This window comes from Piliocolobus tephrosceles, chromosome 16, assembly GCF_002776525.5.
Source record: "Piliocolobus tephrosceles isolate RC106 chromosome 16, ASM277652v3, whole genome shotgun sequence".
Classification (NCBI taxonomy): Eukaryota; Metazoa; Chordata; class Mammalia; order Primates; family Cercopithecidae; genus Piliocolobus; species Piliocolobus tephrosceles.
The window spans coordinates 37,156,038-37,180,773 of NC_045449.1; the positions used below are offsets into that span (position 1 = coordinate 37,156,038).

The window sequence follows — 24,736 nt, forward strand, 5'->3', positions numbered from 1 at the left end:
AAATCTCTAAGTTTTGTGGTAGAGACAGGTGCTGTTCTTTTCTTTAATCATACCTAAGGGCCCCCAAACCCGGATAGGCCCAGGATTCTGAGGGGTCACAGCCACATGCAGCTCCCCACTCTTTGAATAATCAAGGTTAGGAGCAGAAAAATGTAATGGGAAATGGCCTACCTCCTGGCATGTCAACATCATCCACCCCAAGACTGACATGTCCAAGGCCAGTTCCCTTCCAGTTGAGCCCATAAAACTGCCTCTATGTGCCCCTCAGAGTCAATTCCTACCCATGGTATCTACGATGAGATCAAGCTGTCCATTATACACGGTCACGTTGATCCCTGCCTCCAGCAGCTTGTCCACAATGCTAATGGCTGGCTTCATGAAGTCCTCCTCCATGTTCACAAAGACGTTGGTAGCCTGGCCTGCACATGGGGAAGGAGAAAGAGGGAGTAGCTTGGAATCTGCCAAAACAGGAGATACCTTTCAGCCCAGAGCATCTTGGGCTCCAGCACTGAACAACCACTGAACGCACAGATGCTTCACAAACAGGGATGAACCAGCCCAGAAATTTGTGCCAACTGGTCAGGTGTAAGGCACACATAAGTAGCTCATGTGGTCCATTCTCTTGAGAGCTTGAGATGATAGCAGGTGCCATTTTTAATGAGGAATTAATACCTGGAATAGGCTACTGTCCAAGGAAACAGAGAGGGAGAGACCTAGGAAATACTCATTAGGCTGGTACACTCAGGGAATAAACTATGCTTTGGGCCAATGTCAGTTTTCCTGTTTTTTCAAGTAACACCAGGGCCAAGTTTCAAGTCCTGAACAAGTGGGCCTACCTTATAATAAATCAGATCAAACCTAAACCAATTCAGAGCTGGCCCTCGGGAAAGCCAAATGAATAACAAGCCCCAGGCAAGACAGGAGTTAGTGAGCACGGCACTCTCGCTGGCTCCTGCCCTCAGCATTATCAAACCACTGAATGACAGCAATAACAGTGGCAGCCACCATTATTTGCTACTCACTGCCAAGGAGGCATTTGACAAGCAACATACCATTTTCTTCTTCATTATCCTAGGAGATAAGAAGTCTTTTTTTTTTAATTTAATATTTATTTATTTATTTATTTATTTGAGACAGAGTCTCACCCTGTCACCTAGGCTGGAGTGCAGGGGTACAATCTCAGCTCACTGTAGCCTCTACCTCCCAGGTTTAAGCGATCCTCCCACCTCAGCCTCCCAAGTAGCTGAGACTACAGGTGCACACCACCACACCCAACTCTTTTTTTGTTTTTTAGACAGAGTTTCACTTTTATTGCCCAGGCTGGAGTGCAATGTCACAATCTTGGCTCACTGCAATCTCTGCCTCTCGGATTCAAGTGATTCTCCTGCCTCAGCCTCCCAAGTAGCTGGGATTACAGGCGTCTGCCACCCCACCCGGCTACTTTTGTATTTTTAGTAGAGCCCGGGTTTCTCCATGTTGATCAGGCTGGTTTCGAACTCCCGACCTCAGGTGATCCACCCGCCCGACCTCCCAAAATGCTGGGATTACAGGCGTCAGCCGCCACACCCGGCCACACCCAGCTCTTTTTATTTGAGCTAATTTTTCTTCATTTCTAAAATTCTCTCAGCAGTCAGGAGTAATGAAAAAACCAAGGATAGAATGAGCCCTCTGGTGACTGCAGGTTGGGAGAGGAGGACCCATGTCCCCTGAGAAAGCTCCCAGCAGCAGCAAATCGTAGGCTCCCAGCAGCAGCCACAGGACCACTGATCCCATATCCTTGGGGTATCTTGAACACACATGAAACAAAACCCTCTTTAGCTCGGAGTGTTTTCCCTTCAGAAACCTGAGATCTCTGCTTGCTCAAGGCCTCCCTATAGGAATAAAGTAGGAACTTATCCAAGATTTCTACCTGGCCCTGGTCTCTAAGGATTTCATTATTTCCTCACCACAGTCTTGAGACCAGAATGCAGTAATGCCCGGCCACATCTAGCATCAGGATGCCTGGGGAGGTCAGCAAGAGAGAGCTGGTCAAAATCTGCCCAAGCACTTGGGCTGTCTGACATCCTGCAAGGACCTTTGGCACGAAATCTCATCTGCAACCAACTGTGGCCTTGGATGTAGCTTTTTTATCTTAATTTTTTATTATGAAAAATTTCAAATGGATACAAAAGAGTAGTGTACAAAGCTCCGATGTACCCATACCAGGCTTCAATAATTGTTAACTCACAGCCAATTACGCATTATTTCCCTCCCCACTCAGCTCCCTGCCAACCCCTTATTTTTTTTTTTTTTTTTTTGAGACGGAGTCTCGCTCTGTTGCCCAGTCTGGAGTGCAGTGGCCGGATCTCAGCTCACTGCAAGCTCCGCCTCCCGGGTTTACGCCATTCTCCTGCCTCAGCCTCCCGAGTAGCTGGGACTACAGGCGCCCGCCACCTCGCCTGGCTAGTTTTTTGTATTTTTAGTAGAGACGGGGTTTCACCGTGTTAGCCAGGATGGTCTCGATCTCCTGACCTCGTGATCCGCCCGTCTCAGCCTCCCAAAGTGCTGGGATTACAGGCTTGAGCCACCGCGCCCAGCAACCAACCCCTTATTTTGAACCAATTTTGACAAATGTTTTTTTCCCCTTTTTTAAGAAACAGGGTTTCTCTCTATTGCCCAGGCTGGAGTGCACTGGCACAATCATAGCTCACCGTAGCCTCAAACTCCTGGGTTCAAGCAAGTAGTTAGGACTATATGCCACATGCCACCATGCCTAGCTAATTTTTCTTTTTTCTTTCTTTTTTTTTTTTTTTGAGACGGAGCCTCGCTCTGTCGCCCAGGCTGGAGTGCAGTGGCGTGATCTCGGCTCACTGCAAGCTCTGTCTCCCGGGTTCCTGCCATTCTCCTGCCTCAGCCTCCCGAGTAGCTGGGACTACAGGCGCCCACCACCACGCTTGGCTAATTTTTTGTATTTTTAGTAGAGACGGAGTTTCCCCATGTTAGTCAGGATGGTCTTGATCTCCTGACCTCATGATCCGCCCACCTCAGCCTCCTAAAGTGCTGGGATTACAGGCATGAGCCACTGCGCCCGGCCCATGCCCAGCTAAGTTTTCTATTTTCTTGTAGAGATGAGAGTTTTACTGTGTTGCTCAACTGTGGCCTCAAGCAATCCTCTCAACTCAGTCTTCCATAGTGGTGGGATTATAGGCGTGAGCCACTGCATCCAGCCCTCACAGCCCTGACAAGTCATTTACTGTCTCTATATTTGCTTACCTACAAAATGTGGAGAGTAATATGGTTTACCTGTAACCTATCATCATCAACAACAAAACCCATCCTACAAATTCAGGTCTCTGAATTTGCACCTCTTTTCTCCCCATAACTCTACAAACGGCACTTAATTAGGTCGCATAAGTACCTCCCCAGGATTGATCCTCAGGAATAATTTTGAGCTTCTTTCTGATGGGGCCATTCATGAGCTGGCTTAAGGCGTCTTGTTGTAGATGTCTCACATGGCGCTGACAAAGACGAACTAAAACCAAACTGGTAGACGGTGAGTCAAAGGACTGGAAGTAAGGCCAAGAGGACATTTTTTTTTTTTTTGGAGACGGAGTCTCGCTCTGTCGGCAGGCTGGAGTACAGTGGCCGGATCTCGGCTCACTGCAACCTCCGCCTCCCAGGTTCAAGTGATTCTCCTGCCTCAGCCTCCCGAGTAGCTGGGATTACAGGCACACACCACCATGCCCAGCTAATTTTTGTATTTTTAGTAGAGACAGGGTTTTGCCATGTTGGCCAGGATGGTCTCGATCTCTTGACCTCGTGATCCACCCCCCGCCCGCCTCAGCCTCCCAAAGTGCTGGGATTACAGGTGTGAGCCACTGCACCTGGCCATGAGGACATCTTTACCAAGTCGCTGGGGATGCTGCACAGTGAGAGGGAGAGTTTTAGATTCAGATGGAAAAGGGAAAGCGTCACCTTGATTCACCCCCAGTGGGAGGAAGAAAGTCAGAAACACATTGGAAGTGGAGAGGCTTTAGTATTAGGTTGGTGCAAAAGTAACTGCAGTTTTTGCCATTAAAAGTAATGGCAAAATTTCTAAATTTCAATGGCACTCCAGCCTGGGCAAAATTGGTTCAAAATAAGGGGTTGGTAGGGAGCTGGGTGGGAAGGGAAATAATGCTTCATTGGTTGTGAGTTAATAGTTTTTGAAATCTGTCAAAAACCATGGTTACTTTTGCACCAACCCAGTAGTATTGATTGTACACTCTATAGACTTGGGGGCCATTGGGATTCTCCAGAATGACCAAAGAGAATCACCTAGGAAGTGGAACCTAGGGTATCCTGTAGCCTTTATACACTTCTTGGTTGGCTGAAAGACGACTAGATTCAGCCTTGAATTGATGTTGTAATTTGGTGTATGGAAGCTGGTTTCTAAACTTTAAAAACATCATGTTATGTGACAGAAGCCAGTGCAAAAGACTATTGTGTGATTGTATTTATATAAAACGTTCAGAAGAGGCAAATCTAGAGAGACAGAAGGCAGATGAGTGGTGGCCTGGGGCTGGGAGTGGGAATGAGAACTGTCTGCAAGCAGACACGTGGGATCTCTTTGGGGTGACGGAAATGCTCCAAAACTGGATTGTAGCAATGACTGCACAACTCTGGGAATATACTGAAAACCACTTACAATGAGTTAATTTTATGGCATGCAAATTATATGTTAATAAAGTTTTTTTTATAAACAGGTTTATTTTTGCATGGAGGCTGAGGCAGGGACTAATAACTTCAAGGTTCACTCACCTAGGTGGCTCTGTGTGAATTCTAGACTCGACTCCACTGTAGGCGTGGGAGTGCTTTTAGTTAAGATGTTATAGAAGTTCACCCCGTCTGTGTTCTGAAATATAAAGTTTATTTGGCTGTTTGTTTTGTTTTCCTATCATCAAAGCTGCCAAACAGAAAGGCACATGGCTCTTTATCTTATCCAAAGACAGCTTTAATTTTGTAAATTTGCTTGGATCAGAAAGAAATACAGCTTTGGCTAGGCCCGGTGGCTCACACCTGTAATCCCAGCACTTCGGGAGGCTGAGGCGGGTGGATCACTTGAGCCCAGGAGTTCGAGACCAGCCTGGTCAACATGGTGAAACCCCTCTCTACTGAAAACACAAAAATCAGCCGGCCGTGGTGGTGCTCAGCTATAGTCCCAACTACTCTGCAGGCTGAGGCATGAGAATCACTTGAACCCAGGAGGCAGAGGTTGCAGTCAGCCGAGATCGGGCCACTGCACTACAGTGTAGATTAGATGACAGAACCAGACTTGGTCTCAAAAAAAAAAAAAAAAAGAAGGAAAGAAAGAGGCCGGGCGGAGTGGCTCTCGCCTGCAATCCCAGCACTTTGGGAGGCTGAGGTGGGTGGATCACCTGAGGTCAGCAGTTCAAGACCAGCCTGGGCAACATAGTGAAACCCTGTCTCTATTAAAAATACAAAAATTGGCCGGGCGCGGTGGCTCAAGCCTGTAATCCCAGCACTTTGGGAGGCCAAGGTGGGCGGATCACAAGGTCAGGAGATCGAGACCATCCTGGCTAACACGGTGAAACCCCGTCTCTACTAAAAATACAAAAAACTAGCCGGGCGAGGTGGCGGGCGCCTGTAGTCCCAGCTACTCGGGAGGCTGAGGCAGGAGAATGGCGTGAACCCGGGAGGCGGAGCTTGCAGTGAGCTGAGATCCGGCCACTGCACTCCAGCTTGGGCAACAGAGCGAGACTCCATCTCAAAAAAAAAAAAAAAAAGGAAAAAATAAAAAATAAAAGAAAGAAATGCAGCTCTGAAGTTTCAGAAACCAGCTGTGTCAGCCCACTCTCCCTGGAGTGGTAAGCATCTCATACGAGCAGTGATCAGGCCCCGCAGGGAAAAAACCAAGGCCCTAGGTGTTAATTTATAAGGAGAACAGAGCTGCAGAGGGGCCTACGTTCCCAGTCCTTAGCCAGCACATTCTTTCCTTCTGGTTCTCTGGAGTCAGAATGTTGCTTGGCAAGGGTCCTAATAAGGGAATGTGTTGTCTCCACACACTTACCTCTGCAAGACAGTCTTTTTTTTTTTTTTTTTTTTTAATAGAATCCATACATTTAGTCAAGGACAAGCAAGTCTTGCAGGCCTGGGTGGCTTTCTGACTCTGTAAGGAGCCACTACATCACTGCTCAGACCTAAGAGATGTATTATCTAGCATGCAATCATTTGCAGATATGTGGGGAGGCTCAAGATAGACCCCAAGTTTGACAACACCAACAACGTACCCTGTACCCACCAGAAAAAGCCAAGCAGGCTGGCCTCTGAGTTTGTCCCCTTTTTACCTGTTCAATGATCATTTCTGCTTTCCCCCACAGCTCTGTAGCCTCTCTGTAGAGCCCCTTATTTATGGCATTCAGGACTTGCTCTGCAATCTCGGACACCTCTGCCAGACCTTTGTCTTCGAGAAGAGACTGGAATGCAAACCAAGAGCAAAAAGACCCACTTTACTTGGGAACATCAATCTGGTGCTGCTGCAGTTAGGGAGGGGTAGGAGAAAGAGGGGAAGGAAGGAGAACAGAAGCTCACATATCAAAGTGTATTGTTACCAGCCACATGTTTATTGGAGGAAATACAGCAAATTGTCAACTGAACCTAAGAAGGTATTCACAATGATCTTTCAACGTTTCTGCATATCTGAAAATTTTTGTAATAAAAATTTAGGGAATTGGAAAAATGTGTTTCTTATATCTGGAAAAAAGTGATGTGTGCCGATTTTCTTTCAATTTGTCCCTGAGGCGAGCTCTTGCTTTGGGTCTCCAACTCTGTATGGATGAGTAGTCCCTAAAGAGCAGTGTCATCCACATAGGCAAACTCATCCAGCATCTCTTTTCCTGGGGTCACAGCCGGAAGAGATCGGCTGGATTGTTTACCCGCAGGGCGCAGATGTATATCTACTTACCATGCTGTACAGGTAAGGTCCCCAGGAGAGCACCGAATCTAAAGGAAACCACAAATGTACAAATCAAGTATATCATACCTCTGACTTTCCAAAGACAAACCTAACTGTCTTCTCTCCAAAGAAGAAAGAGACAGAAGCAAGAAACCCATTAGCTTTGGATTGGAAGGCTCCTCAAATCACTTGTACCCATGCAGGAAGCGGGCTGATGACACAGTGGCTAGAAGGTGGGATGAGGGTGTGGGGGCCTGTTGACTCTTAAGACTAATGGCACATTAATTTGGCCTGATACTGGCCCAGCAAGTGAGTCATTGCCGGTGACAGCATCCCCACAGGCAGGCTGTAGGTATGCAGGTGGAGGCTCTTATCTGTGGACCTCTAGGCCTTTTGATAGCTTAAAATATTTCTCCACCCTCACATTTCTGCTCTGCATCTTATTTGCTCCTCCAGTTTGGAGATATTAGCTTCTGCCAAGGAGCTAAATAAGGAAGATGACTAATGAGTTTGCAACAACGCAAGTGGCTATATTGCCAATTGGCTCATTCCCATCCCACAAACATATTGAGAATTTACTAAGGGTCTGGAGGCAGCAAAAGCTTAAGATATAACTGTGAGTAACATAATGCCTGTCCTCAAAGAGAACAGTAGTTGACCTTGGTTTAGACAAGCTCACAACTATTAAATACTGTATCACTAGGTAAGACAAGTGCTATTGAAAGACATGCCAACAAAGAATCGAGGACCTCAACTTAAAAAGCACATTTGAGTATGTCTCTCCTTAGCTTAAAAGTATTCAGTGGCTCCTTAAGGCAAAGTGTCTCAAAGTAGGTTTCAAGTAGTCTTAGTTCAGCAGGAATTAAGTCCATGTTGCCCAGTCTGGTCTCGAACTTTTGGGTTCAAGCAATCTGCCCGCTTTGGTGTCCCAAAGTGCTGGGATTACAGGTGTGAACCACCACGCCTGGCCTGGACTGGTATTCTTTGAGAGCACACTGTGAGAAATGCAGGCACACCAGGACTTCTGTGGCCTAGCTATTAATCACTTCCTGGGCTTAACCTTCAAACTTGTGCCTTAGTTTCTTGAAACAGGTTTGGTTGCAGTTCTCCAATGCATCCCACTTCCTGTTTGATCTGGGCCAGAGATTGGTAAACTTTCTGTAAAAGGACAGATAGTAAATAATTTTGGCCCTGTAGGCCAGCCTATCTCGGTTGCAACTACTCAACTGTGTTCTTACAGTCTCCAAACAGCCACAGACAGTAAATGAACTTTTACCGGCCAGGTGCGGTGGCTCATGCCTGTAATCCCAGCACTTTGGGAGGCCGAGGCAGGCAGATCACCTGAGGTCAGGAGTTGGAGACCAGCCTGGCCAACATGGTGAAACACCATCTCTACTAAAAATACCGAAAACATTAGCCAGACGTAGTGGCGGGAACCTGTAATCCCAGCTACTCAGGAGTCTGAGACAGGAGAATCGCTTAAACCTGGGAGGTGGAGGTTGCAGTGAGCTGAGAACGCACCATTGCACACCAGCCTGGGCAACAAGAGCAAAACTCTGTCTCAAAACAAACAAACAAACAAACAAACTGATTTACCAGAGCAGGCGGCAGGGCAGACTTGACTCATGGGCCCTTGTTTACCAACCTTTGAAGTAGGCCTGCATTGTTCAATAGAACTTTCTGCAGTAATGGAAGTGTTCCATATCTGTGCAGTCCACAATGCTAGCCAATAGCCACATGTGTCTATGGAGCACTTGGGTGTGGAGAGTGCCGCTGAAAAACTGAAATTGTATTTAAAAATTATAATTAAATTTATATAGTCACATGCGGCAAGTGGTTACCATACTGACGTGGTCACATGCGCTTAGTGACCGTGCAGATCAAGACCTTCTTGAAGATCAGGAGCATATCTATGTGTCTTTGCCTAGCACCTAGAACAGTATCAACTACTTAGCAAGCAATTAACAGTTGTTCATGGAAATTAACAATACTTCTCCTTCAAAAACCAATGTTTCCGGTATAGAGGGGTAATACTTAAAGTGGATCTGGAGGGATGGATTACAATCCAGACAAACAGATTCATAAGGTAAAATGGGTCACAGCAAGGAGGAAAAGGTAGATTCCAAACAGGAGGAAAAACACTTGCAAAGCCAGGAAGCAAAGCTTACTGATCTTGGAGAGACAGTGTAGCAAGGTGGTTAGGTTGCTTGGATTCCAGTACCTGCTGCCTGGATTTGAATCCCAGTTTTACCATTTAGCTGGGTGACTCTAAGAAAGTTGCTTAACCTCTCTTGAGTCTCAGTTTCATCATTTACAAAATTAGGATAACAATAGCATCCATCCCATGGAATTGTTGTAAGGATTACATGAAGTTAGCACATGCAAAGTACTTAGTGCTATTGTGAAACCGAGAAGACCCCATGAGGAAGTGAGAGGGCCAGCATCGTAATTTTGAGTCATAAACAACTCTTATCTGTGTTCCCAGTGAGGATGCTCAGTTATGAAACAGCACACCTCTGGGTTGCCAAGACCCGATGGAGACTTTGTCTCCATCAACTTGAACAAAAGAGCAGTATCTAACAAGAAACTCTCATGTTTCTGACCTAGGCTTTTGCAGTTTTATGATGTCCTACGAGATCCATCCAGGAAGGAAAAACAGATAAACAAATAGCAGCCCTTGTCTTCATGCTGACTCAGTTTTATGCTACTTCAGTCCTACCCTGCAGATGGCAAACATGAGGGCAAGAAACAACCATTCCAAGTTGTAATGGTTTTTGGGAACATGGCTCTGTAACAAGCGAATCCCTACCTTTTAGGGGGAAATATTACATTTTAAAAATGATTATTTTTAAAAAACCGAGCCATAATCACAAATCACAAGTGTACCTTCAGAAAAGTTTTGATGAATGCACATGCCCGTGTAACCACCCCTTGCAATCAAGATATAGTTCCTTCATGTCCCTTTCATGCTTATTTCCCACCCTTGCCCCTAGGCAGCCTCTCTTCTGATTTCTAACTCCGTAGTTTGGTTTTGCCTGGGGAAAATCACGTTTTGTTAGGTTAGAACAATGGTTCTCAATCAGGGATGGTTTTGTTCCCCAGGGAGACATTTCTGGTTGTCACACTGGGGTGGTGCTACTAGCATCTCTTGAGTAGAGGCCAAGGATGCTGCTGGTAATATCCTACAATGCACAGGACAGCCTCCCACAAAAAGAACTATATGACCCACAATGTCAATAGTGCTGAGAAATCCTGTGTTAGAGTGAACGCCACCAGGATGATTGTTTCAGATGTCTGGAACCACACCCTGGGTGTCTGCAACATAAACAACTCTTATTTATGCTCGCAACACGGATGCTCAATTACGAAACTGCACACCTCTGAGTAACAAGACCAGATGATAACCTTGTCTTGCCATCAATATGCGTAACAGATGGAAATTTCACCCCAAACGCTTATGTCAGCATCAGGGAAGTAGAGGGGGCAGGATGACAAAACAGATTTGCCTTTGTACTGAGCTGCACAGACCTGGATTTGAATCCTGACTAGGCCACTCATCCTATGTTGCAGAGAGCATATTTCATGACCTCTTTGAGTCTTCAGAATGCCTCCAATTGTAAAATTTGATCCTTTTGTTGTGATAATTAAATTAAGAAAACTCAGTTCAGCCCTTAGTGGTCCATGGTAGGTACTCTGTCCCTATATTTCTTGGATGCAGCAAACACTTTCTCTAAGAGCCCAGAACATTCTGCCGCTTAGCTCTTTGATCTGGACAACACAGCCCAAAGTCCCAGGAAAGGATGGGCAAAGAGGAGTGAAGAAATGCCTGAAAATGCCAGACTTACCAACAGGGGAGATCCAGGAATCGCCCAAGGCAACCCCAGCAAAGTTGCACTTGATGGTCCCTTGCTGAACGGCCTGAAAGAGGAAACAAGAAACGCCCTTAGGCCAGGTGCAGTGGCTCACATAGTAATCCCAACAGTTTGGGAAGCTGAGGCAGGAGGATCGCTTGAGCCTAGGAGTTCAAGACCAACCTAGGCAATGTAGTGAGATCCCATCTCTACAAAAAATTTAAAAATTAGCAGGGCATGGTGGTATGCACCTTATAGTCCCAGATACTCAGGATGCTGAGGTAAGAGGATCACTTGACCCCAAGAGGTCGAGGCTAGCATGGACAACATGGCAAAACCCCATCTCTACAAAAAATACAAAAATTAGCCAGGCACGGTGGTGCTCGCCTTTAGTCCCAGTTACCCAGAAGGCTGAGGCAGAAGGATCGCTGAAGCCCAGGAGGCAGAGGCTGTAGTGAGCCATGATCATGCCACTGTACTCCAGCCTCCAGCCTGGGTAATAGAGCAAGATTCTGTCTCAAAAAAAAAAAAAGTCTGAATATTTGAGATGAAAATTTACAGAAATAGAAAGTTGAGAACTACTGACTGAAGAAAGCAGGCTGAAACCAGTATGTATAATATGATCTCATTCAGCTAAACAATTCTATATAAATGAGCACAAGAATATTTAGAAAGCTCTATACCCAGGTGCGAACTATAGTGATCTCCATCAGGTGGGAAGGTGAAGTTTTCATCTTTAATTTCTGCTTGCTGTAGTTTCTAATATTCTGTAAAGTACATATGCTGCTTCTGTAAGTTTTTTTAATTAGTAAATCTTTAAAAAGTCCCTTATTTAAGTTCACTGATATTCAAACATAGGAGATAGAAGAAAATGTGAAAGTCTTTTACGTTTCCTCATTTGTGCCCTCACACTCACCAACTGACTGCAGTTAAGTGTGTCATGTATCCTTTTACCCTTTTGTTTGCCATCACAGCGTGCAAATCTATCTCCACATACGGAAGTGTTTTTGACTTACAAACAAGTTTATCTCATATTGTTCCACAATTAAATACCCAAAGGACAACTTTCCATACTCAGTACATATAGCTCTCTGTATTCTTTCTTGTAGAGACAGGGGTCTCACTCTGTTGTCCAGGCTGGTCTCTAACTCCTGATCTCAAGCAATCCGCCCACCTCAGCCTCCCAAAGTGCTGAGATCCATCCTTTTTTTTTTTTTTGAGAAAGAGTCTCGCTGTGTCACCCAGACTAGAGTGCAGTGGTGCAATCTCAGCTCACTTGCAACCTCTGCCCCCTGGGTTCAAGTAGTTCTCCTGCCTCAGCCTCCCTAGTAGCTGGGATTATAGGCATGCACTACCACGCCCAGGTAATTTTTGTATTTTTAGTAGAGATGGGGTTTCATCATGTTGGCTTGGCTGGTCTCCAACTCCTGACCTCGAGCGATCCACCCACCTTGGCATCCCAAAGTGCTGGGATTACAGGCATGAGCAGGATTACAGGCATGAGCCACCGCACCCTCCTGGATCCATTCTTTACACTGGCTGCAAAGCATTTCATCTTGGAAAGATGTACCTACTTTATTTAAGCAATCCTTTACTGACAGCCAACCAGCTGTTTTCAGTTTATGAACATTATAAACAATGGCATAATAAACATTCACTGACATATACATATGTATAAGTATTCCCATAGGATAAAATTATTGGGTCAAATGACACATACATTTAAAAAACTGACAGACATTGTCAAATTGTCCTTTTAAGTTTAAATTAATTTGTATTCCCATCAAAAGTGCACAAGAACACTTATTTCCCTGACTTCTTACCAAAACTGGGTGTTATCAGTCTTTTAAATATTTACAAATCTCATGGACTTGGCTTACTAATAAAAGTTGAAGATGTTTCATATGTCTAAAGGCTGTTATATTTCTTTTATAAATTGCTTGTCCACATTTGTCTTTGCCCATTTTTCCACTAGGACATTTTTTTTGTGTGTGTGTTTTTTTTTTCCTGAGACATGGTCTTGTTCTGTCACCCAGGCTGGAGCGTAGTACCATGATCACAGCTCACTGCAGCTTCAAATTCTTGAACTCAAGCGATCCTCCCACCTCATCCTCCCAAGTAGCTGGGATTACAGCCAGCAGCCACTGTGCCCAGTTGATTTTTTTTTTTTTTAAAGAAACAGGATCTCGCTATGTTGCCCAGGCTGGTCTGGAACTCCTGGTCACACACAAGCGGTTCTCCTGCCTGGGCTTTCCAAAGTGCTGGGATTACAGGCATGGGCCACTGCATTCTGTCCTAATTTTTATTTTTAAGTTCAGATTTTAATCTATCCAGAATTAGTATTTTATACAAGGCAAGAATACAAGTTTTCTATTTTCCAAAGTGATAGACATTTGTCTCCATAACATTTATTGACATTCTACCCATGCCTCAATGATTTGAAATGTTATCTTATATTTATATATGATCATATACATACAATACAAATATGATACACATACATATATATGTGCGTGTGTTTCTGGATTCCGTATCCTGTTGCAATTAATCTATTTGTCTGTTGCTATGTCAGTACCACATTCTTTTACTCACTCAAGCTTTATATCTGTTCCAGATCTAGTAGGGCAATCTTCACTCTTCTTTTAAAAACTTTTCATGGTTATTACTACAGATTTAATCTTACTCTGCATGTACATGGCCCTATTCAAAGTGTATTTCATATCACGTGTGTATATAAAAGTAACATAATTGATTTTCTGTCCAAAACCATAACAACAAAGTTATTTTCCATTACCTTATAAAGCTCTAGACCAATGCCAGCTGCCATTTTTCCTCCATAGGACTCTGAGAAAATGTAGAATGGAACTGTCTAGTAAGAAAAGGAATTTGCACAGAATTAACAAACTTGATTGCTTTTTGAGTCACGCAAATTAATTTCAAATTTCTATTGCACGTAATGGCCAGAAAAAACAAATCTGCTTTGTCTTCCTCCCCCATCACTCCAATCTGATTATTGCATCTGACTAGAATGCCCACTCCAAGGTTATTCTTTCAAGTTAAATATCAACTTTAAAGATGACAGAAACAAAAATGCACAACCCAATCTTGGAAATAAAAAGGTTTTCTCAGAAATCAGCTAGGCATTAAACTCTGGAGGCAGTTCAGGTTTATGCTGATGGATGTAGAGTTGCTATTGCCAACCCTTTACTTAGCTGTTCCTGAGTCTTTGCTTACCTGGAATTCTTTGTGGCAATCGAAGAAGGTCTTCAGGAGAACCATCATGTCTGAAGCCACCATAGCTAGGTCCTTGGCATAGGTACCACTACCATTCACGTAACTGAACCCAGTGCCCACGGGATTATCCACAAATAGGAGACTGGCGGCCTGGAGCTATGTGCCACAGAGGAAAACGAAATGTTGCAATCAGTTGTTTGGTCACCAATTATCTTTGGATCATTTTCTACTGGCTCAGCAAAACCCACATACGTGAGGATACCAGCGTGGTGATGATATCCCTGTTGCCAAAAGAGATTTTTAAAAATAAAGGACAGGAGCATAGGGAATAAATAAGGGAAAAAAACAAAACAAACAAAAAAACAAAACAAAGAAAGCCCCCCCCCCACCCCCCCCCCAAAAAAAAGAGGGGGAAGAAAGAAAGAAAAAAGGGAATCAAATAATCTGGACTGTTGCTTTTCACACAATACAATGTACTAAATGTAACAAACTAGTGCAGAAAGAGGCATGCAGAGACAGTCTATGCACTAACTCGAAGAAGCCAGAGGACACTCAAAGTCTGGACACACATCAGTTTTCTTGGAAATGCATCCAATTTCCACATTGGCCTGGCTTCTCTGTACACTGCAAGAACAGAATTTATTCTAATACCTTTTCCAAAAAGGTTGAGAGTTACAAAATTTACATATAAAAGATCCTGAATAATGACACAGTCCAGCCATGTGCCATGCTGATGAGGAAATTAAAGCCCAGAAAGAGCCCAGAACGTGTCTAAGGTCACAAAATTGGACAGGCAGTGGCAGCATCAGGACTGGGACCATGGTCCTCACTCATATGGCCCTTTTAGTCCCAGAAGGCTTGGAGACAAGTTGGGATGGGGGGTGAAGGTAGGGGATGACTCTACAGCCACTCCCGGAAGTGAGATTTCTGTTGGAATCAAGTACAGGAAAGGCCCAGGCCAAGAGGAGAGCATGTACAAAGACCATGAGGCAAGAGTAGGAAACCCTTAAGAAAGACAAGAAAGTGGCCGGGCGCGGTGGCTCAAGCCTGTAATCCCAGCACTTTGCGAGGCTGAGGCGGGCAGATCGCGAGGTCAAGAGTTTGAGACCAGCTGACCAACATGGTGAAACCCCGTCTCTACTAAAAATACAAAAATTAACTAGGTGTGGTGGCACACGCCTGTAGTCCCAGCTACTTGGGAGGCTGAGGCAGCAGAATTGCTTGAACCCAGGAGGCAGAGGTTGCAATGAGCCGAGATTGCGTCACTGCACTCCAGCCTTGGTGACAGAGGGAGACTCCATCTCAAAAAAGAAAGAAAGACCAGAAAGCTCAGCTCCCAATGTGAGAGGGAGGCTGGAGGAGGAGCACTGAGGAAAGTGGAGAACATTCATAGCAATAGTTACAGCCAGGAGAGCTGGAGCACAGAGAGAGGAATAGCCACAAGCCCTGAGTGGGGCCCACGCTGTGTAGCAGTCCTAGGGCGGGTGTGCAGTTCTGATCATGGGCAGCCTGGGCGTCAGGGCTAAGCAGGTGGACAGTGGGAGTGACCTAAGGCTGTAAAGGGAGAAGGATATGGGAGTTGACCACAGAGGGCTGAGGGAAGGAAGAGATGCTAAGAATGAGGGGGGAGGTGTGAGCAGGAGAGCGAGAGACATCGAAAGAGGAAGTCAAGATACAAGTAGGAGGAGAAAAGAGAGAAAAGGACTGGGAGCTGTGGCTGGAGGGTGCAACCCTGGTGTCTGAGACTGCAGAGATGGCCAGCATGGGTAACGCAGGGTCCCGAGTATCTGCTGTAGTAAGTTTTCGAAGGCAGCAGGAGAGAGGGCTTGTCTTGGAGAAGGCGAGGCAGCCTGGGGCAAGATAAGTTGTCCTGAGAAATGGGAGAAGCTGGGCCAGAGAGGAGGCCTGCGGACAAGTGCCCATGGCCTCAGTATTCACAGGACGAGGAAAGGGATAGCGAGGGATTGCTACATCTGTGGCCCCTCCAAGAGTTGGGCAGGGCCTCTGAGAGGCCACGGGGCAAGGTTTAGCTCAGGACCGTCCTCACTGTACCCAGGTGGTTTTCCGGGGTTTGAGATCACTGTCAAGGGGCCCAATTTCCTCAAAGTTTCCAAATCCAGTGCTGGAACCGCCTGGACCGCCCTGTGGAAGAGAGAAGAAACAAACAAAAATTTTAGTCAAATCTTAGTCTTTACAATGAATGACCACATTTGCTATAGACGGTTTATGAGTTAGTGATGGCTGGGTCAATTTGCGTAAAAGACACAATTTCTCTGGTGAACCAGGGACTTCCACACGAGCAAAGCTTCCCTAGTAACTGCTGAGGCTTTTCTCTTTGAAAGGAGCAGAGCTGAGCTAAGAGGTCCTCAGTGGAATGTTCTTGACTCCTGATTTTTTCTTTCCTTTTCTATTCTTTTAAGACAGGGTCTAACTTTGTTACCCAGGCTGGAGTGCAATGGTGCAATCTCAGTTCACTGCAGCTTCTACCTCTGGGGTTCAAGTGATCCTCCCGCCTCAGTCCCCTCAAGTCGCTGGAACTATAGGCGTATGCCAACACACCCAGCCTGACTAACTTTTGTGTTTTTTGTAGAGGTGAGGTTTCACCGTGTTACCCAGGCTGGTCTCGAACTCCTGGGCTCAAGCAATCCTCCGGCCTCAGCCTCCCAAAGCGCTGGGATTACAGGTGTCAGCCATCACGCCTAGGTGCCTCCTGATTTTCTGAGCTGGAGCCGTGGCCTGCCGCAGACCTTGCTGACCTGAAGGAGCTCTACCAGGACTAGACAATGGGCCTTCTGACTCTTCCTCCACCACCCCCTCCCCAGGAGATGGGAGACTCTTCAGAATCCCTGTGGATTAATAAAGGACCCAGACTTAGGAGTAGTTTGATCAAGCAGATTCTCTGGATATAATGCAGCAGATTCTAAAGCCCCAGGGCAGGGAGAGTTTGATACTGTGAGCGTCCATGGGAGTGGGAAAGGCAGGATTCTGAACTGCAGCTCGGTGCTGGGGGCAGTTCTGTGGGCTCTGAGGGCTTCAGAGAGAAAAGAAACTAAGAGGCAAATAGGACAGGTTGGATGGGCTTTCTTTTTTTTCTTTTGAGATGGAGTCTTGCTCAGTCGCCCAGGCTGGAGTGCAGTGGCACAATCTCGGCTCACTGCAAGCTCCGCCTCCCAGGTTCACGCCATTCACCTGCCTCAGCCTCCCAAGTAGCTGGGACTACAGACACCCGCCACCATGCCCGGCTAATTTTTTGTATTTTTAGTAGAGACGGGGTTTCACCACGTTAGCTAGGATGGTCTCGATCTCCTGACCTCATGATCCGCCCGCCTCGGCCTCCCAAAGTGCTGGGATTACAGGCGTGAGCTACCGCGCCCGGCCTGGGTGGGCTTTCTAATTGAGACAAGAGGAGGCCCTTTGGGAGGTGGTCGGGGAAAAGATGGTCAGTGCTTTTTCTGGACAAATCCAGGGGCCAATTGAGGTGGGGAGTCTATGAGGAGGGCCCTGTCAGCTAAGGCAAGGGAAAGGGCTGAGGACCTAGAATAAAAGGATGTAGCCTCTCTGTGCACTAGCAGGATGAGTAGGAAAGGGAGATACGAAAAGATGGAACGGGGGCCAGGCGCGGTGGCTCATGCCTGTAATCCCAGCACTTTGGGAAGCCAAGGCGGGCAGATCACTTGAAGTCAGGAGTTCGAGAGGAGTTCGAGTCCTGCCTGGTCAACACACGAAACCTTGTCTCTACTAAAAATAGAAAACTAGCCGGGCGTGGTGGCAGGCGCCTGTAGTCCCAGCTACTCGGGGGGCTGAGGCACGAGAAACAGTTGAGCCCAATAAGTGGAGGCTGCAGTGAGCCGAGATTGCACTACCGCACTCCAGCCTGGGTGACACAGTGAGACCTTGTCTCAAAAATAAATAAATAAATAAAAGTTAAAAGGGAATAGCTCGGGCAAAACAGAAGCCAGGGCAATTTGTGTAGGGAAATCTGAAAAAAAAAAAAAAAAAGACAAGATAGAGTCAGGGCTAAAGGGCAAATAGCAACAGCATGAGGGCCCCAAAAGGAAAGACTTTACAACATTAATGTTTTGAACCTGAACCAACCTAACTCTGATAAAATTGGAAGGCTATAAATCCCCCAATCATATGCCCTTTGTATCCTAAGATTTTCTAACACAGCAGTAAAAAGTTGACAAAGCAGATAACGATGTTAACCGCAGTCCTATTCAAAATAACAACAGAAGTAAGGGTGCAACTCCAGTGTGCCCCAGTAGGGGAACAGGTTAGGCAACCACAGCACATCTACAGCATGGAATGCTACACTGCCACTTAGAATCATGAACTATGAAAAACGATGTGGCAACATTGAAAAATATTCATAATGCAATATGTAATAAATTAAAGCCAGAGATCTACCCTCCAATGAAAGCTGGGTTCCTTTTTCCTCATGGACTTAATTAGGATGAGGTAGGATCAAAGCAAAAGGGAAAAGCTGGAAATCCTAAGGTTTGGGTCTCTGTGGGAGAAATCTCAGTTCTCCTCTGCTTCTGGTAAGCCATGGAGACAGCAGATGACCTCTCCCTCTCCTCTCTCCTTATCCCCCTCTCCTCAAAAGGCAATGAGATGCTGGCTGGAGGAAGCCTCTGTTCTACATGAATATATCCTGTTGTAAAACCCGTTTTTTGTCCAGAACTTTGGGATAGGGTGCTAGCATGGCCCAGGGCTAACCAGAAACTCTGAGACACAGTCAGTGTGTCAGTGGACCAAGTGAAATGCTTCAAAGACTTGAACGTATCCCTAACATAGTTTGCTAACACACTCAGAAGACATGACTTCAATTCTCAAAGATTCCCCCCAGAGAAGTCAGCACACATGTCCTCAGCAGGCTGCTAAAATAGATCTTCTTTTCATCTAAATTAATTATTTCTTCTGTAAGCTTAATCTTTTTTCTTCTCTCTTGGGCCTCTGGGTAAGTGGAGAAGAGCAATTTAATCTCTTCGGTTGATAAACTTCAAATAGCATCTCAGCTCATCAGGTGCAGTGGCTCACGCCTGTAATCCCAGCACTTTGGGAGGCCAAGGTGGGCAGATTACCTACGGTCAGGAGTTCGAGACAAGCCTGGCCAACATGGTGAAAGCCCGTCTCTACTAAAACTACAAAAAAAAAAAAATTAGCCGGGTGTGGTGGCACACGCCTGTAATCCCAGCTACTTGGAAGGCTGAGGCAGGAGAACTGCTTGAGCCCAGGAGGTGGAGGTTGCAGTGAGCTGAGATCGTGACACTGCACTCCAGCCTGGCTGACAGAGGGAGACTCTGTCTCAAAAAAAAAAAAGAAAAAGAAAAAGAAAAAATAGCTTCTCAGCTCAAAGGTCAACTAAATGTCGCAAACCCAATGGCCTCCAGGAGCCCGGCAGAGGCTGTGGAGCAGAGCAAATCAGAGGGTGGCAGAGGGGCACCTTCCTCCAGCAGCTCCCACCCTCTAGGAAAAGGGGCCACCAACACACAGCTTTGGGGACAGTGAGTTCAGGCCCTAAATTACTGTATGTTGTGATTTTTGGAAAGAGGAAGCAAATGTCCTAATTTTAAAATGTTAACTAATTTCACAATCCCACTCTGCCATCAACCAAAAGGATAGCTTGCAACTTCTGAAATTCAGTGTTTGTTTCAAACTGTTTTCCTAACAGCTCAGAAAGTATCCCTGGGACAAAGGAGAAGCCCCAGCCTCAGCACTTCTGCTGTTGTCTGCTTTGTCTCCCCTTTGTAAGCTTTCATTTGAGGGTAAAAAAAAAAGTTCTGCTGATGAACAAAAAGTTTGAAAAACCACCAAAATCCCCCAGATTAGACAGCCAAGGCCCAGAGAAGGAAGTATCTTGCCATGGCTCTAAGTGGCAGGTAGGCACTGAAAACCCAGGGCCTCTGATGGCAGGCCTGAGCTTGTCCACGGCCTGGCTCTCCCTGCCAACTGTGCCGCACCTTTGTGTCCAGCCACCGGAGGTGAACGGGGCTCCCTGGGCTGACACACAAGGGTTCTTCTTCTGCAGCATTATCATATCTGCACCTGGGGCTGAGCCTCAGCTCTATCCCTCAGAGGTGGCACAAGTGATAATTCCAAAAGAGAAAGGCCCCTCCCTGAAAACTGCTCATTTTCACTCTATCTCACCAGAAAGTCTGCATTGATCAACCTGGGAGGCAAAACCCAGGTGGTGGGAGGCTGCCTATAAATACCAGCATTGTTGGAAGATGTCCCAGTAGCATCCTATGGAGGTGAGCACCAGGGTCCCTATTTACTGATGAGGGGCCCAGAGCTCCAGCTGGGCCATGCCCACATTTTCCAGAGGCAAGACCATGTTCCTTAATTCCTTCCTGGTGAGTGGTCTTCCAGGTGGGGGTGGGCCATCACTGGATGCATTTCAAAAATGCCAGAAAAGAGCCTCTGCCTGTCCCTAAAAATCTTTCAACCAGCTCCCTGCCTTCCATCCTACAATCAGAGCTCAAGGTTAAAATGCAAACACACTGAGGGAAAGGGGGAGGGTGCAACAGTCACATGAAGGTGCAGAAGGCTAGTAGCAGTCCCTTCAAAAGATCAGCTTTTCTTGGGGTAAGAAGTTAGGGTCCAGGAAAGGATTGTGGGGAGAGGAAGGCAGGGTCAGGGTACCTCAGGTCTTTGCTTTGAAACCTTCCATAAAACTTTCTTTCTTTTTTTTTTTTTTTTGCTTTTGAGATAGGGTCTTGCTCTGTTGCCCAGGCTGGAGCACAGTGGCACGATCTCAGCTCACTGCTACCTCCGCCTCTCGGGTCCAAGCAATTCTCATGCCTCAACCACCTGAGTAGCTGGGATTATAGGTATGTGCTACCATGCCTGGATAATTTTTGTATTAAATATTTTTAGTAGAGACAGGGTTTCACTATGTTAGCCAGCCTGGTCTCAAACTCCTGGCCTCATATGATCTACCTGCCTCAGCCTCCCAAAGTGCTAGGATTACAGGCATGAGCCACTGTGCCCGGCCTCAAAACACTTTCTTCCACTATGTTATCAAATGTATCATCAGGAGTTTTCAGTGAGCCTTCTTGCAACCATCTGGAAATATAAAGAGACTCTGACAAAAGGCTAGAACCCCCTCGCCCTCTGATTTAGCCTCCTTGGCTATACCATTGCCTCAGCCTGCCTCAGAAGCACACCGAACTCCCAGGCCACACTGCTGGACCAAATCGGCCCTTCACTGCTGAGACATGAGCCCGAAAAGCATGCAAAGAGCCACATAGGGAAGACTTGGCCTTGACCTCAGGCCAGGTTGGGAAACTACTTTACCTGAAGCCACATGACCAGGGGCAGTTCTGAGAAGTTCTTGCAGGAGTTGGTGGCATAATAGAGCCACCAGAACATGTAGGCATCCTTGCGGACGGTCACGTAATCCCATACTTCCTTGCCCTCCTCTGTGGGCCAGTCAATGACAGCTCCTGAAACAGAAGCTCAATTTCACTTTCCAGAAAAGTGCCTAATATACAGGTAAATTCCAAGCCTGGCAGAGACAGGCATGCTAGGTTAGAGATTATTTGTTTTATAGTTTGGTAATTTATCCACCCCAATACATTGCAGGAATAATGAAAAAAATCTCGGTTATGAAAAAAGAAACCAAACTTAATGGTGGCATAGGAGGCCAGGGGCTTTCACTTTTTCCTCTACACCTTTCTGTAATGTTTGGATTTTTAACAATAAATATGAAACACTTTTTTTTCTTTTGTTTTTTTGTTGAGACAGAGTCTCGCTCTTGTTGCCCAGGCTGGAATACAATGGCGCAATCTCGGCTCACCGCAACCTCCGCCTTCCGGGTTCAAGCGATTCTCCTGCCTCAGCCTTCCGAGTAGCTGGGATTACAGGCATGTGCCACCATGCCTGGCTAATTTTGTATTTTTAGTAGGAACGGGGTTTCTCCACGTTGGTCAGGCTGGTCTCGCACTCCTGACCTCAGATGATCTGCCCACCTAGGCCTCCCAAAGTGCTGGGATTACAGGAAATACTTTTATAATTCTGTAAAAACAAGAGAGATTTATATTTTGAATAAAAAAGTAAAAATCTCAGAATGCAATATACTGGTTTTTATATCGTATTTAATACATGAATAAGACGCCAGGCTTGGTGGCTCACTCCTATAATCCCAACACTTTGGAAGGCCAAGACAGGCTGATAGCTTGCGTGCAGGAGTTAGAAACCAGTCTAAGCAACACAGCAACACCCCATCTCTACAAAAAATACAAAAATTAGCTGGGCGTCGTGGCACACGCCTGTGGTCCTAGTTAATCGCTTGAGCCCAGTGGGTTGAGGTTGCAGTGAGCTGTGATCACACCAGTGCACCCCCCAGCCTAGGCAACAGAGGGAGACCCTATCTCAAAAAAAACCAAAAACCAACTAACCAAGCAAACAAAAAACACGAGTAAAGAAGCATCACAAATTAGTGGAGCTGAGAATATTCAATATACAGTAATGGAGCAACAATTACCTTTTTTGGAGAAAAAAAGAGAAATTTAGGTCCTCTCAATACTATAAACAAAATAAGTTCCATGTGGATCAAGTACTTAAATTTTAAAATTTAAACACTAAAAATAATACAAAAATATAGTTATATATATTTCTGATGTCTGGATGAGGAAAGAATCTAAGCAAACCCCGGAGACTGTACAAAAGAAATATCGATGGAGGTGAGAACAGAAACTTGTTGTATTTCTACACAACAAAATTTCTGTACATCAAAAATAAAAAGGCACACAGCTACAACAAAGAAAGAGCTACAACAAATATGAAAAAGGGCAATTTTCCTAACTCATGTAGATGACCTTTTTAAACTGAACGATATATATCTGTGTATGTGTGTTTAAATATATGTATCCTATAATCCCCCTACTCCAATTTTCCTTACTTTTCTAGCATCCACAAAATATGTATTAGAAAAAAGTAGGCTAAAAACATTTTCTTTGTCACTTTTTGCTAACGTAACAATTTCCAAGTTATAGTATCTTTTTTTTTTCTTGTTTCTCAAAAACCACTCTGGGAAAAAAAAAAGAAAGTAGGGAGGCTGATGTTAAAAGATGATGGGAGGGATCCCCTCGGTGACTGGAGTCTGCCTTCTACTTCCTCCCTTCTCAAATTTCAAGGCTCATTGGTAAGTAAAAGAGCACTGGTCCCAACAGCCAAGAGACAGGAGTAGAGAGGAAGACAATGAGACCACGTCTTGTAAATAAGAAAGAGCCAGGGTGGTGGCCTGTGTCTGTAGTCCTGGCTACTTGGGATGCTGAGGTAGAAAGATCACTTGAGTCAGGCAGTTCCAGACCAGCCTGGGCAACATAGTGAGACCCTGACTCAAAACAAAACAAGAATGGAGATTAAGAAAACCAGAAAGTGTCCTGAGGAGCGAAACAGATGGCTAAAACATTACAGACTTAACTATAAGGTTCTATATACAAGTAACACACGATTATCTTGTCCTTGACAATAACAGATAAGGCTGGGCTCCCTTGAGAATGACAGATAAGGCACAGGTCCCTTTTGATCTAACCCCAGGCACTTCTCCGTTGCCTGGCAGTGACTACTGGTAAAACTGGCAGAGCAACTAATTTTACAAAATCTCCCAGACACTCTGGCCAAAGGGCCAAATGATCCCCATTTTACAAAAGGGAAAACAAAACTGTTCAACAACTTGCCTAAGGTGACAAGGCAAGCTTGTGGCCAGTTCCAGTTCTCAGTTCTTGCTTCAGACTAGGAGAGGTTTTGCTGAATGAAGAGTGAAAATCAATTTGCAAGTCATCCTATTTTATTAAACACAAATCTGTTTTTTGCCAAAAAAGATCGCTGTGGGGGAAGATGTTATCTTGTTTGTTTTGATCAAGAGAAGAAAGGGCCTTATCTCAATGAAATGTCCCATTCGTGGTAGGATTTAAGGGTACTTTTGACCGCAGATTTCAGCTCAAACTAAAAAGACCGTATATCCTCATTTTGCAGCCAATCGCGGCCTTTGAATCAGGGAAACCTCATTGACCAGCAGTTTCCCCAAATTATACATTTCTGCACACAGCTTCTATCTAGGCGTAGGAGAGAACGGAAGCACTCAGACCACCCAGAGCCAGAAAAGGATAGAAAAAGCACTTAGAATTTGTTAGGAAAAAAAAAAAAAAAGAGTGAGATTTAAAAGCAATATAATTACACAAGGTAAGAACCGGGGAAAAGAGATGTGTTTTCAAAAGCACAACCCCACTAACAAACTCTCACGCCTGGGGAAAAAAGAAGCACGGCAGCTGGTTCGCCTCTTGCTTGAACCTACCTGCGCTCAGGCCCAGCAGCAGCGGCAGCAGCAGCAACCACCCTGGGACTGGAGAGCGCCGCAGTGCCAGCTCCATGACGAGTACCGCACGGCAGCATCAGCAACAGGCTGGACCCGGCGCCCCATCATGTGACGGAGGCGGACGGGGCGGGGCCGGGCCGGGTGGGTCGGGGGCGGGGCCGGTGGGTCGGGGGCGGGCCCTGAATGGGCCGGGGGCGGGGCCTGGGCGGACTCGGCAGCTTCCTGAGAGCCGCACGCCCTCTGCCCAGCAAGCCCACCAGGACACCTGCAAATGCGCAGGGGCCGTTCTGTCCACCTGGCCAGGTTCTCTGTCATTTTAGGGAGAGTATTTCGGAAAAGAGACATTTGATGCAGATGTTGGATTTAGGTTGTGTGACCGGATATAAATACTAA

At 45.8% G+C, this 24,736-nt stretch overlaps 1 protein-coding gene across 1 annotated transcript in view; it reads right to left on the reverse strand.

The window, feature by feature from the left end:
* The window catches only part of SCPEP1 (serine carboxypeptidase 1), a 29,840-nt gene extending 5,385 nt beyond the window's left edge, over positions 1 to 24,455 (reverse strand). Inside the window, exons 1-11 of the mRNA XM_023204570.1 lie at positions 24,323 to 24,455; positions 21,319 to 21,467; positions 16,072 to 16,161; positions 14,020 to 14,175; positions 13,580 to 13,654; positions 10,780 to 10,852; positions 6,944 to 6,981; positions 6,327 to 6,455; positions 4,780 to 4,873; positions 3,398 to 3,511; positions 282 to 419 (exon numbers count right to left, since the gene is read on the reverse strand). Coding sequence (XP_023060338.1) covers positions 282 to 419; positions 3,398 to 3,511; positions 4,780 to 4,873; positions 6,327 to 6,455; positions 6,944 to 6,981; positions 10,780 to 10,852; positions 13,580 to 13,654; positions 14,020 to 14,175; positions 16,072 to 16,161; positions 21,319 to 21,467; positions 24,323 to 24,398 — 1,132 coding nt within the window. The 5' untranslated portion in view covers positions 24,399 to 24,455. The remainder of the gene's footprint in view (positions 1 to 281; positions 420 to 3,397; positions 3,512 to 4,779; positions 4,874 to 6,326; positions 6,456 to 6,943; positions 6,982 to 10,779; positions 10,853 to 13,579; positions 13,655 to 14,019; positions 14,176 to 16,071; positions 16,162 to 21,318; positions 21,468 to 24,322) is intronic.
* Positions 24,456 to 24,736: the final 281 nt, after the last annotated feature.